Raw genomic sequence first — 14,370 nt, 5'->3', positions numbered from 1 at the left:
GAGTAGCAACTTTCCTTTTCATAATATTGTTACCTTCCGTGCTGGATTTTCCAAAGAACAAGAAAGATACACAGCACATCTTAATCCAGAGTTGATGCTTCCCACATCTTCACAAAAAATAATACATTTCAATTGCATTTTTCCACAGCACACATGCTAAATTCAAATTTGCATCATACATTATTTACTCTGACAGATATATCAGACCACAGTACAAGAGTGATGTCCATTCCTGTTACCATTAAGCCCCCTTTGTTTTGGCAGCCACCTTGACTTTGCACATCTGATGAGATGGAGTATTTATGTTCATAGGTCTCCTCAGAAGTACAGGATGTACGCACAAATAGTAATGTGGTCAGGCAAACACTGATTGATCAATTATTGTGGGTGGGGGTTAGTAACTAAATGAATTATTATGATTGGAACAACTAGGAGACTGCATTTGCACTCAGTCATTCCAAGAGTTAATCATTTCTTCACACATGGGGTTTTTACTTTGTTCGTATTGCAGTTTGACTGTGCACTTACCACATTGATCTTCCAGACTTCCTCATCAAAACTAATAACTCCTTTAAATTCAGAAAAAAAACATTGTCTATTTATACCACATTTTAGGATTAACTTTTCACTTAATTTACAATTGAACATGCAATATATTTTTCTCTACCTGAAATACATCAACAATTCACATTAATCTGACATGTTCATGGTTCCACTTATAAGATCAATAATACTCTCAAAGTTCATCACACATGCGCGCACATGCATGCACGCGCGATGGAAGACTTATTGCTATGTCAAAACAAATATTTCCCATAGTCAAATTGCCATGACTGCTATACCATGCTGATGCTGCATGTTTTTGCTCAATACGGCTAGCCAAATGCACAATAAAACAAAATCAGTGCATAATATCTACACATTTGTACTAGACATATCATTTTACGTTATTATTTTCTTACCAATAAAAAACTTTTGTTACAATATCATTCGTGGGTAAGAACACACAGAGATTTGCATCACTCCTCTGGAGTGGTGTGAATCACTACAAATTCCTCCATTTAGATGAATGATCTTGCTGTAGACATATCTACATGCAATGTGGAATGTGGAATGTTTGTACCATGAAAAGTCTTCAATTGCGTTACACTCTGCCAGGTGTATTCACATGTAACATAAAATGCATGATAATACTTTAGCAACAACCACTTTACATGTTTGTTATTGATTCTATCTCTGGTTTTTTGTTTTGTTTTATATTATGAATTTGTAGTTCTCATTAGTAAAATAAGGTAATAAATTGGGATGAGAATAACTACTTTACAATTGGTTATAGTACTGCCTGACCATAACAAATATTTATAAAAATCATTTGGTTTTGCTAATTAGGACTTAAGACTAGTGGATGTTGAAAATTGACTGTGTGACAACTTTATGGTTGTAGTAACAAGATTTTATGGGCAATTGCCTTCTAATAAGTCCCCTAGTAATCCAAATTGGATCATACTTACTTACTTACTTACTATAGTTATGAAAATAACCTTAAATACACTGATCTTTCATAATTAGCATAATAGCACACCCATCCACCCAGGTCCATCCTTTTCAATGTACAGATTGGCCCAAGAAAATGATACTCAGTTTAAGTGTTGGTGAGTACCAAATCAATTGACAGAAAGATCTAATTTTTGGTAGTTTAATAGTTTATTATCCTGACAATTGCCACAGAGACATTGTTTTGTTTTGTTATGTGGTATTCACCAGATAAGTACAGGGCTATTACAAATGATTGAAGCGATTTCATAAATTCACTGTAGCTCCATTCATTGACATATGGTCACGAAACACTACAGATACGTAGAAAAACTCATAAAGTTTTGTTCGGCTGAAGCCGCACTTCAGGTTTCTGGCGCCAGAGCGCTCGAGAGCGCAGTGAGACAAAATGGCGACAGGAGCCGAGAAAGCGTATGTCGTGCTTGAAATGCACTCACATCAGTCAGTCATAACAGTGCAACGACACTTCAGGACGAAGTTCAACAAAGATCCACCAACTGCTAACTCCATTCGGCGATGGTATGCGCAGTTTAAAGCTTCTGGATGCCTCTGTAAGGGGAAATCAACGGGTTGGCCTGCAGTGAGCGAAGAAACAGTTGAAAGTGTGTGGGCAAGTTTCATGCATAGCCCGCGGAAGTCGACGAATAAAGCAAGCAGGGAGCTAAACGTACCACAGCCGATGGTTTGGAAAATCTTACAGAAAAGGCTAAAGCAGAAGCCTTACCGTTTACAATTGCTACAAGCCCTGACACCCGATGCCAAAGTCAAACGCTTTGAATTTTCGGCGCGCTTGCAACAGCTCATGGAAGAGGATGCGTTCAGTGTGAAACTTGTTTTCAGTGATGAAGCAACATTTTTTCTTAATGGTGAAGTGAACAGACACAATGTGCGAATATGAGCGGTAGAGAATCCTCACGCATTCGTGCAGCAAATTCCCAATTCACCAAAAGTTAACGTGTTTTGTGCAATCTTCAGGTTTAAAGATTACGGCCCCTTTTTCTTCTGCGAAAAAAACGTTACAGGGCACGTGTATCTGGACATTCTGGAAAATTGGCTCATGCCACAACTGGAGACCAACAGCGCCGACTTCATCTTTCAACAGGATGGTGCTCCACCGCACTTCCATCATGATGTTCGGCATTTCTTGAACAGGAAATTGGAAAACCGATGGATCGGTCGTGGTGGAGATCATGATCAGCAATTCATGTCATGGCCTCCACGCTCTCCCGACTTAACCCCATGCAATTTCTTTCTGTGGGGTTATGTGAAAGATTCAGTGTTTAAACCTCCTCTACCAAGAAACGTGCCAGAACTGCGAGCTCGCATCAACGATGCTTTCGAGCTCATTGATGGGGATATGCTGCGCCGAGTGTGGGAGGAACTTGATTATCGGCTTGATGTCTGCCGAATCACTAAAGGGGCACATATCGAACATTTGTAAATGCCTAAGAAAACTTTTTGAGTTTTTGTATGTGTGTGCAAAGCATTGTGAAAATATCTCAAATAATAAAGTTATTGTAGAGCTGTGAAATTGCTTCAATCATTTGTAATAACGCTATATTGTTTCACTACATGATAATTCCCACATTAGTGTTGTTTCAATTTGTTATGTGATGTGTTGTTGTTGTGGTCTTCTGTCCTGAGACTGGTTTGATGCAGCTCTCTATGCTACTCTATCCTGTGCAAGCTTCTTCATCTTCCAGTACCAACTGCAACCTACATCCTTCTGAATCTGCTTAGTGTAGTCATCTCTTGGTCTCCCTCTACGATTTTTACCCTCCACACTGCCCTCCAATACTAAGTTGGTGATCCCTTGATGCCTCAGAACATGTCCTACCAAACGATCCCTTCTTCTGGTCAAGTTGTGCCACAAACTTCTCTTCTCCCCAATCCTGTTCAATACTTCCTCATTAGTTATGTGATCTACCCATCTAATCTTCAGCATTCTTCTGTAGCACCACATTTCGAAAGCTTCTATTCTCTTCTTGTCCAAACTATTCATCGTCCATGTTTCACTTCCATACATGGCTACACACCATACAAATACTTTCAGAAAATGACTTCCTGACACTTAAATCTATACTCGATGTTAACAAATTTCTCTTCTTCAGAAACGCTTTTTTTGCCATTGCCAGTCTACATTTTATATCCTCTCTACTTCGACCATCATCAGTTATTTTGCTCCCCAAATAGCAAAACTCCTTTACTACTTTAAGTGTCTCATTTCCTAATCTAATTCCCTCAGCATCACTCAACTTAATTCGACTACATTCCATTATCCTTGTTTTGTTTTTGTTGATGTTCATCTTATATCCTCCTTTCAAGACACTATCCATTCCGTTCAACTGCTCTTCCAAGTCCTTTGCTGTCTGTGACAGAATTACGAGGTCATCGGCGAACCTCAAAGTTTTTATTTCTTCTCCATGGATTTTAATACCTACTCTGAATTTTTCTTTTGTTTCCTTCACTGTTTGCTCAATATAGAGATTGAATAACATTGGGGAGAAACTACAACCCTGTCTCACTCCCTTCCCAACCACTGCTTCCCTGTCATGTCCCTCGACTCTTATAACTGCCATCTGGTTTCTGTACAAATTGTAAATAGCATTTCGCTCCCTGTATTTTACCCCTGCCACCTTCAGAATTTGAAAGAGAGTATTCCAGTCAACATTGTCAAAACCTTTCTCACAGTCTACAAATGCTAGAAATGTAGGTTTGCCCTTCCTTAATCTAGCTTCTAAGATAAGTCGTAGGGTCAGTATTGCCTCACGTGTTCCAACATTTCTACGAAATCCAAACTGATCTTCCCCGAGGTCGGCTTCTACTAGTTTTTCCATTCGTCTGTAAAGAATTAGCGTTAGTATTTTGCAGCTGTGACTTATTAAACTGATAGTTCGGTAATTTTCACATCTGTCAACACCTGCTTTCTTTGGGATTGGAATTATTATATTCTTCTTGAAGTCTGAGGGTATTTCACCTGTTTCATACATCTTGCTCACCAGATGGTAGAGTTTTGTCAGGACTGGCTCTCCCAAGGCCGTCAGTAGTTCCAATGGAATGTTGTCTACTCCGGGGGCCTTGCTTCGACTCAGGTCTTTCAATGCTCTGTCAAACTCTTCATGCAGTATCATATCTCCCATTTCATCTTCATCTACCTCCTCTTCCATTTCCATAATATTGTCCTCAAGTACATCGCCCTTGTATAGACCCTCTATATACTCCTTCCACCTTTCTGCTTTCCCTTCTTTGCTTAGAACTGGGTTTCCATCTGAGCTCTAGATATTCATACAAGTGGCTCTCTTTTCTCCAAAGGTCTCTTTAATTTTCCTGTAGGCAGTATCTATCTTACCCCTAGTGAGATAAGCCTCTACATCCTTACATTTGTCCTCTAGCCATCCCTGCTTAGCCATTTTGCACTTCCTGTCGATCTCATTTTTGAGACGTTCGAATTCATTCTTGCCTGCTTCATTTACTGCATTTTTATATTTTCTCCTTTCATCAATTAAATTCAATATTTCTTCTGTTACCCAAGGATTTCTACTAGCCCTCATCTTTTTACCTACTTGATCCTCTGCTGCCTTCACTACTTCATCCCTCAAAGTTACCCATTCTTCTTCTACTGTATTTCTTTCCCCCATTCCTGTCAATTGCTCCTTTATGCTCTCCTTGAAACTCTGTACAACCTCTGGTTCTTTTAGTTTATCCAGATCCTATCTCCTTAAATTCCCACCTTTTTGCAGTTTATTCAGTTTTAATCTACAGGTCATAACCAATAGATTGTGGTCAGAGTCCACATCTGCCCCTGGAAATGTCTTACAATTTAAAACCTGGTTCCTAAATCTCTGTCTTACCATTATATAATCTATCTGAAACCTGTCAGTATCTCCAGGCTTCTTCCATGTATACAGCCTTCTTTTATGATTCTTGAACCAAGTGTTAGCTATGATTAAGTTGTGCTCTGTGCAAAATTCTACCAGGCGGCTTCCTCTTTCGTTTCTTAGCCCCAGTCCATATTCACCTACTACGTTTCCTTCTCTCCCTTTTCCTACTACTGAATTCCAGTCACCCATGGCTATTAAATTTTCGTCACCCTTCACTATCTGAATAATTTCTTTTATTTCATCATACATTCTTCAATTTCTTCGTCATCTGCAGAGCTAGTTGGCATATAAACTTGTACTACTGCAGTAGGTGTGGGCTTCGTATCTATCTTGGCCACAATAATGCATTCACTATGCTGTTTGTAGTAGCTTACCTGCATTCCTATTTTCCTATTCATTATTAAACCTACTCCTGCATTGCCCCTATTTGATTTGGTGTTTATAACCCTGTAGACACCTAACCAGAAGTCTTGTTCCTCCTGCCACAGAACTTCACTAATTCCCACTATATCTAACTTTAACCTATCCATTTCCCTTTTTAAATTTTCTAACCTACCTGCCTGATTAAGGGATCTGACATTCCACACTCCGATCCGTAGAACGCCAGTTTTCTTTCTCCTGATAACAATGTCCTCTTGAGTAGTCCCCGCCCGGAGATCCGAATGGGGGACTATTTTACCTCCGGAATATTTTACCCAAGAGGACGCCATCATCATTTAATCATACAGCAAAGCTGCATGATAGTCACCACATAAGCGTTGTTTTGATTTGTTGTGTGATGTCATCACATAAGCATTTATTGGAATTTAGTTACAGATACTGAGAACTTCTACACAGAATTGATTGGAGAACAAACTAAATACCAGACATTTATTAAACACTTGCTAGATACACTTTATAAGATAAGCAATGTTTACAATTCATATACAAGAAACTTTCTTAGTAGCAAAAACATCACGCTGATTACACTCTCACTGTTCATGATCAATGTGTTGACTGTCAAGATCACTACACCAGCAGCTGTCACCCCCCCCCCCCCCCTTTTTGAAAGCTGGAGCACAGGGCATGGAAGAGAATTAGTGGTTGACAATTGTGGCAGCCTGTGTGACAGCAGATGGTCATTGTATGACATCTGATGGTCATGGCAATGACAGTGTCTGCTGCTCCCAACGGGTTGGTGGAGTGGCCAAATCTTTCCCCTGTTCTACAGAGTTTGAGGGCATTTGAGGTTGAGAGGGATGTGTTCTTTCAGTGTTTGGGGCAATCTGCACTGAGACTGCGGGGGTTTGGTCTGTGGCGTCTCTTTAATGTATGCCAGTTTGAGGCATCCAATAGACACTGTCTCTTTCTTCTGTTTTGCCCTATTTTTAAGGTGTGTATGGCCCTCTGGAGAACCTTGTAGGGTCCTGTGTACAGTGGCTGCATGGGAGTCATACACTATTGTCTCTTAGCCAGACTTGTAGTATACTCAGTTTACTGACTGTTGTTGCACATTAGAGCTGCTTTGATAATTCTGTGGGATGTTTCTACTGTACCATCACTTGTGGGATGGTAGCTGGTGGTTCTGAGTGGTTGCAGCTGCATTGAGGCAGGAGTTGTGGAAAAATTGAGACTCAACTTGCCTCCTGCAGTGGGATATTATGGTTTAAGGTACTCCGACTCTCAAAATCCAGGTCATTATAAGGGCTCTGGTCACTCTTTTGGCTGGAATGTCCTTAATGGAAATGGCCTCTGGCCAGCACATGAAGCTATCTATGACTGTCAGTATGTATCTGTGTTGGTCTGAGACTAATAGTTGCCCTATCAGATCTACATGCAATTGCATAAAATGAGCCGTAACTCTTGCAAATAATTCTGCTATTGGTGCACGAGCAGTGTAGACTGTGAAGGGCTTTCCTTCCAGTCAGCACCAGAAGTGTTTTATCGCCACCCAGATTGCAGTTCTCTATCACACTCCATTTTTTCTCTGCATTAGTGAGCATTTGTGGGAAAAATGCCAATTGTTGCTATGTTCTTCTGGTGTGATGCAGCAATGGTGCTCCGACAGCATTCTTATTGGCATCTACCATTAATGCCAATGGCGCACCATGATGCTGGTGGGTAAGAAGCATGATATTTGCTACATAATTTTTGAGTTTATGGAAAGCATCTAAGAGATCATGTGTCCACTTCACTTTCCTTCTCACATACATATATTTTCATTTTAAAATGTTCATCAGTGATGCTTGCTGTAGGCAGTCACTAGACACGCTGTATGAGGTGCTTTCTATGTTGTTCCAGTGAGATTGAGAACACTAAGATGCCATCTATTTAACTGAATGAAAAGTCCAAACCTCTAAGAACTTGATGGCTGAATCATTTCCTGGTTTGTGCTGCATTTTTTAATCTGTACAGCATGAATCGATACTTGAACAACCGATGATCGTAATAATGGCTGTTTTTTTGACATCTTCAGGGTTGTGACTGGAAATTGTGAATAAGCTTTCTCGCAGGTTATGATGCTAACTATCTGGGCATTTGCAATTGTGCAATTGAAGTGTGCTCTATGCGGAATATGGCATCTGTCCAGCAAGATCCTTGCATTCAGTGCTCTGTAGTTGCTGTAGAAGCACCAAGTGGTTTTTGCTGAAGAACCATATGGAGGAGCAAGGCCCAATGACCTGAAGGTGCCATTATACCATTATGTATTTGATGATTTATGTTGTCTGGAGCTGCTAAAAATTTTTTGGGTGTGAGATGGTGCCACTGGTACCCTGGACGATGTCCTAATATGACACACAGTGTTGTGTTTGCATGTTCTCATGGACATTGATGACAATGTTAGTTCCAGGAAGCATTGTAAATGACTCATTAGCTGCTGTTAATATCTGTGCTCTTTCTGTATCATCTGCCTTAAAACTGTGTTGAGGCAATGCGCTGAGGTCTGACCATGTGCCCACTGGGAAAGTAGTTCCTGCTATGTCGTCAGTAACAAGAAACTCGAGTGGGCTGCCCTCTGCTGCTTGTGTGAACCTGAGTTATTGTGAGTTGTTTGCTGTCTGCAGTTATGTGGCTGATGCAGAAGCCATGTCTTCTGCCATGATGTCTTGAGCATAGGTGAGTGGTCATTGTGAAGAATTTTATGCAGACACCTTCATGTGTGTGCAACTAGTTGCACTCTGCTTACTTTCTTGCTGATGATGGTCACTGGCATCTGTTAGAGGCAGTCTATGGTGTTTGGGCGTTGGCAAGGTGCCATACATTTTTCTGCCTTCCATCCAAATTGCTAATGATACCTGCATCAATTACTGAATTCTTTCAGTTCCGTGTCATTCCATTTGTGTGGTGAAGGTTTGCCATGCTACCTGCAGCATGTTCCTGATGCTGCTGCTGGTCAGTGTTTGGATTCGCTAACTGTACACTTAGCTCACACATGCTGGTTGCCAGCTGGTCCTGTGTTGATGTGTGGGCTTCTGTAGCTATGCATGTTCAAGGTCCAGTGTGTCAGTGTGCTGCCCTGTCTCGGCATGCACATTCTGGGTTTGCACGTTATGTTGTTGTTTGCTACAGCCCAGGAAACAGTGTGCAGGCTATTTGCAGTGGTGTCAGCTTTATCTGCTAAGATACAGAAAGGCATCTGTGTCATCAAAACTGTCCTTACATAATCAGTAGCCTTTTAAGCCACAAAATGTTTAGAATTTTCAGGTAGCAACTCTATTCCGGTCAGTGTCTTAAAATCAGTTAATAACTGTGTTTGAGACCTATCCCTTAATTGCTCTTCACAGAGTAACTTTACAAGACATAGTTCAAGTGACAGTGCAAAATTCTGGATTAGACAATCTCATAATGTTATGTAGCACTGAGTTTTTAACACCCCTCAGTTTGCACAACTTGAGTTTTGTTTTAGTGAACTACTGTGCAATGAAATGTTTCCACATTGCTTCTGATCTTGTGCTGTTCAAAAATGCTTTTGGCCTCCATAAACCATAATTGAAGCCTAGCTTGCCAGAATGGTGGCAATTTTATGTGGCCAAGAGACCTACCTTGCATTGCTTCTTCAGGTTGCCTGAGATGCTTTGATTGTTCTCATTTTGACTTTTCTTAATTTTTCCGTATTTTTGGTGTTCTGAATTATGTTTGCTCATGCTTGCAGCCGTTGTTTGCAGCAGGGGTCGTTGGAGTCATTGTGGAGACAACGCAGAACCTTCCAAATTTATGTCATAAGCTCTTCAGTGAAGCACCACTATTGGAATTTAGTTACCGATGTGTCATAACTTCCACACAGAACTGATTGGAGAAAGGATCAAACACCAGAGATTTATTAAACACTTGCTTTATACAACATATAAGATAAGCAATGTTTACAGTTCGCATACAAAAAACTCACTGAGTAACAAAGACATCTCACTGATCTCACTCTCATTGTTGATCAATGTGGTGACTGCTGATGTCACTACACTCTTTTTTCCCACTTATGTGAGTAAACATGTCTGGCACAAGGCTGACATTTGTAGAAAGGAATGCAGTTTTATAGTATTAGTAGTAGTAGTTTTATTCATCCAGAGATCTCTTTTACAAAGATATTAGACAGGTCTTGGTATCAAAATTTAAGCACTACAGAAATAAAGTAATTAACATATACAGACATGTACAGCCTTGCAAGTGTAGTATGACAAGGTTGGGACAGATAGTTGGCTGTGGTCTTATAGCTGGAACCATTCCAGAATTAACATGAAATAATTTAGCAAAACCACATCAAACCTAAATGAGGATGCCAGGATGAAGACTGGAGCCTGCATCCTCCCAGATACAAGGCCACTCTGTTTAAAACAACGCTACCACATTTGGTTTGCCTGTAGTGTACAATACTGTTTTACAAATAAGCTATCTAATAACAAAAGGCTAATGCTGTTCATTCATTTCTCACTCCCAGTCACTGCACACATTATACACAGTTATTACAAATGATTGAAGCGATTTCACAGCTCTACAATAACATTATTATTTGAGATATTTTCACAATGCTTTGCACACACATACAAAAACTCAAAAAGTTTTTTTAGGCATTCACAAATGTTCGATATGTGCCCCTTTAGTAATTCGGCAGACATCAAGCCGATAATCAAGTTCCTCCCACACTCGGCGCAGCATGTCCCCATCAATGAGTTCGAAAGCATCGTTGATGCGAGCTCGCAGTTCTGGCACGTTTCTTGGTAGAGGAGGTGTAAACACTGAATCTTTCACATAACCCCACAGAAAGAAATTGCATGGGGTTAAGTTGGGAGAGCGTGGAGGCCATGACATGAATTGCTGATCATGATCTCCACCACGACCGATCCATCGGTTTTCCAATCTCCTGTTTAAGAAATGCCGAACATCATGATGGAAGTGCAGTGGAGCACCATCCTGTTGAAAGATGAAGTCGGCGCTGTCGGTCTCCAGTTGTGGCATGAGCCAATTTTCCAGCATGTCCAGATACACGTGTCCTGTAATGTTTTTTTCGCAGAAGAAAAAGGGGCCGTAATCTTTAAACCATGAGATTGCACAAAACACGTTAACTTTTGGTGAATTGGGAATTTGCTGCACGAATGCGTGAGGATTCTCTACCGCCCAGATTCGCACATTGTGTCTGTTCACTTCACCATTAAGAAAAAATGTTGCTTCATCACTGAAAACAAGTTTCGCACTGAACGCATCCTCTTCCATGAGCTGTTGCAAGCGCGCCGAAAATTCAAAGCGTTTGACTTTGGCATCGGGTGTCAGGGCTTGTAGCAATTGTAAACGGTAAGGCTTCTGCTTTAGCCTTTTCTGTAAGATCTTCCAAACCGTCGGCTGTGGTATGTTTAGCTCCCTGCCTGCTTTATTCATCGACTTCCGCGGGCTACGCGTGAAACTTGCCCGCACGCGTTCAACTGTTTCTTCGCTCACTGCAGGCCGACCCGTCGATTTCCCCTTACAGAGGCATCCAGAAGCTTTAAACTGCGCATACCATCGCCGAATGGAGTTAGCAGTTGGTGGATCTTTGTTGAACTTCATCCTGAAGTGTCGTTGCACTGTTATGACTGACTGATGTGAGTGCATTTCAAGCACGACATATGCTTTCTCGGCTCCTGTCGCCATTTTGTCTCACTGCGCTCTCAAGCACTCTGGCGGCAGCAACCTGAAGTGCGGCTTCAGCCGAACAAAACTTTATGAGTTTTTCTACATATCTGTAGTGTGTCGTGTCCATATGTCAATGAATGGAGCTACAGTGAATTTATGAAATCGCTTCCTAATCATTTTTAATAGCCCTGTATACATTTTATTTTGTAATACTACACACACTATCAGCTGATGTTAGGACCACTGAAGCAGTACATTAAGTACAAAATAATTAACACCAGTGGTAAAATGACTTTCAGATGGAGCCACTGCCACCTATAACAGTTATGTGCATTTGTGATAAATTTGAAGTTGAAGGCTGTGTTTAAGGTGTACACAAACAATGATCTGGATGACCTGTGACAGTAACAAGTCCAGTGAACTCCCATGTTCTGTTATAACAATTTGCTAACTCACCATGGAAGTTAGTGAGACAGTACCTGTGATATCCGGGTGAGTCGCTCAGGTGATCTCACATCTTGAAGACTGTGAAGTTTAAGTGCTACATCCCAAGACTGCTACAGACAATGAATGAGAACAACCTGGATTGTAAAATGGAGTACTGTGAGTGGTTTAATGGCATGGTATGCAACAGTGAAGTGTTCACAGAGAGAGGCCTAATGAGCTGAACTTTAAACTCGACAGGACGGTAAACTGCCACAGTTGCAGCTATTGGGTTTCTGCAAATCCACATCTCACTGTGGATGAAGCCCTGAAGTTACCAGGAGTGAATGTGTGGGTTACCTTATCAGGATTTGATTGGACCATTCTTCTTTGATGCCACAGTTACTGGTGAGGTGTACCTAGAGAAGCTTGAGACATCTATTTTACTTTGTATCTGTCTGTTGTGTGGGGATGAAAGGCTTTGCTTTCAACAAGATGTTGTTCCATCCCTCTACCATAATTATGGCAGCGAGTACCTCAATGAAGATCTGCCCACGTGATGGATAGGCTAAAGAGTATTTGCCACACTCTCCAGACTTAATACCTCTGTACTTTTACCTATGGAGATCACTGAAGGACATCATTTAGTGACAAATACCATGCATGTTGGATGAAATTTGAGAATGCATTGAATTTCTGTGCTGATATCCAACTGGATATATTGCAGTGTGTAGTTCATGCAGCAGTTCAGCAACATTACCTGTGTATGGATGTTGATGGTGACCACTTTGAATACCTACACTGATTTCAGTAACTTGAACTTTAAGCAACACTCTCATGTTATAAGACACAGCCTTTAGTTAAACTTATGAGCAATTAAACAGTGTATACATTTTTCTGATTGGAAGTTTTCTCACAAGGAGAGGTCCCCAGTGGTAGGATCAACTTTTTGAAACCATCTATACAGTGATGTAGGATAAGATCTCAGGTGTCACACACTGCAGCCATTCTTCCTGGTGGGGCCTCATTTGCAAATAATAAAAACAATAATAATAATAACAATAATAATTTAAAGTTTACTTGATTCTCAACAGCATTAAAAGAGAAGAATTTTATAGATTGGCAGTGTGATGTAATGGATAAGGTAAGGCCTTCATGAGCTGAAAGTCATGGGTTTGGATCTTGTCAGGTGCTTCAAATTTCTTAATTTTTGAGAAGTGACTTTGATTATAATTTTTTTTCAATTAATTGGTTTAAATGTAATTTTTTTTCTATTTCTCTGTCACATCATATTAATCATCATATGAATTTTTTAATTTGTTCTCATTTTTTGTTTTATGTCATTCTTTTTTGAACTGGAGTTATTGTGAATGTGATTTTAATTATGCTTATCTATTATAATATTTGAAAACACTGAACTGTCAGTAAAAAAAAAAAAAAACATGAAATAATCTATTTATATTGCCTGTGCAATACCCAGGGCGGGCCAAAACTAGCAAGCCTCTGCCCCTCTAACAAGGGAAGGGGGCTGGCAGCAGGAAGGGCATCCAGCTGTGTAAAAAAAAAAAAAAAAAAAAAAAAAAAACCAAAGGTGTTCAAGATCAGAGTGGGAACTTTAAACGTGGGAACGATGGTGGTAAAGGGAAGAGAGATAGTAGACATGATGCAGAGGAGGAAGATAAAGGCTTTGTGTGTGCAAGAGACAAGGTGGAAGGGCAATAAGGCAAAGATCTCAGCGGAAGGCTATAAGCTGCTTTATAGTAGTGCAAGCCCGGAATCAAGAAATGGAGTTGGGGTTATTTTGCACAGAGAGCTTCAAGAAGAAGTATGTGAAGTCAGCAGAGTAAGGACCATGTATGTTAAGATGATGTTTGGCAGAGAAATGGTAACAGTGCTGACAGCCTATGCACTCCAAGTGGGATGTTCAGAGGATGAGAAGGAAAAATTTTGGAGAGATTTGGATGGAGTAATGGTCGGAATACCAGAGAATGAAACAGTGATAGTCAGAGGGGATCTAAATGGTCATGTTGACGGAAGGAAAGGTGGGGAAGAGAGGTGGCACGGAGGATGGGGGTATGGCGAGAGAAATGAGGAAGGAAGAAAGATAGTGGATTTGCAGTGGCTTTTGATATAATGATTACAAATACCTACTTCCAAAGAAAAAGAGAAAAACTAATAACATACAGGAGTGGCGAAAATATAAATCAAATTGATTACATATTATGTAGAAGGAAAAATAGAGGGGAAGTGTGCGAAATACTAAGGTCATATAGGGTGAAGGAACAGCAACACAACATAAGTTGATTGTAGGAGATTGTGAGATGAAAGTATGTAAAAGAATGAGGCACATAAATCAATGTGAAAGGAAAATTAAGTGGTGGAGATTAAAGGATAAAAATTTGAGAGAGGAGTTTAGTGAAAAAGTACTGGG

The 14,370-nt window shown here is 40.4% G+C and overlaps 1 protein-coding gene across 1 annotated transcript; it reads left to right on the top strand.

Annotated features, from left to right (window-relative positions):
- The first annotated feature begins 13,569 nt into the window (after nucleotides 1-13,569).
- On the top strand, nucleotides 13,570-14,073 carry LOC124613379. The gene has a single exon (XM_047142081.1). The coding sequence runs from the start codon at nucleotides 13,570-13,572 to the stop codon at nucleotides 14,071-14,073; it is 504 nt and encodes a 167-aa protein (XP_046998037.1).
- Nucleotides 14,074-14,370: the final 297 nt, after the last annotated feature.

The sequence above is a fragment of the Schistocerca americana genome, chromosome 4, assembly GCF_021461395.2.
Source record: "Schistocerca americana isolate TAMUIC-IGC-003095 chromosome 4, iqSchAmer2.1, whole genome shotgun sequence".
In the NCBI taxonomy this organism is placed as follows: domain Eukaryota; kingdom Metazoa; phylum Arthropoda; class Insecta; order Orthoptera; family Acrididae; genus Schistocerca; species Schistocerca americana.
Note: the sequence above shows the minus strand (reverse complement) of the source record. Positions and strands in the feature narration are given on the sequence as shown.

Excerpts from the sequence above, each read along its gene's own strand:
- LOC124613379 (XM_047142081.1), top strand. The coding sequence starts at position 13,570 with ATGGTGGTAAAGGGAAGAGAGATAGTAGACATGATGCAGAGGAGGAAG.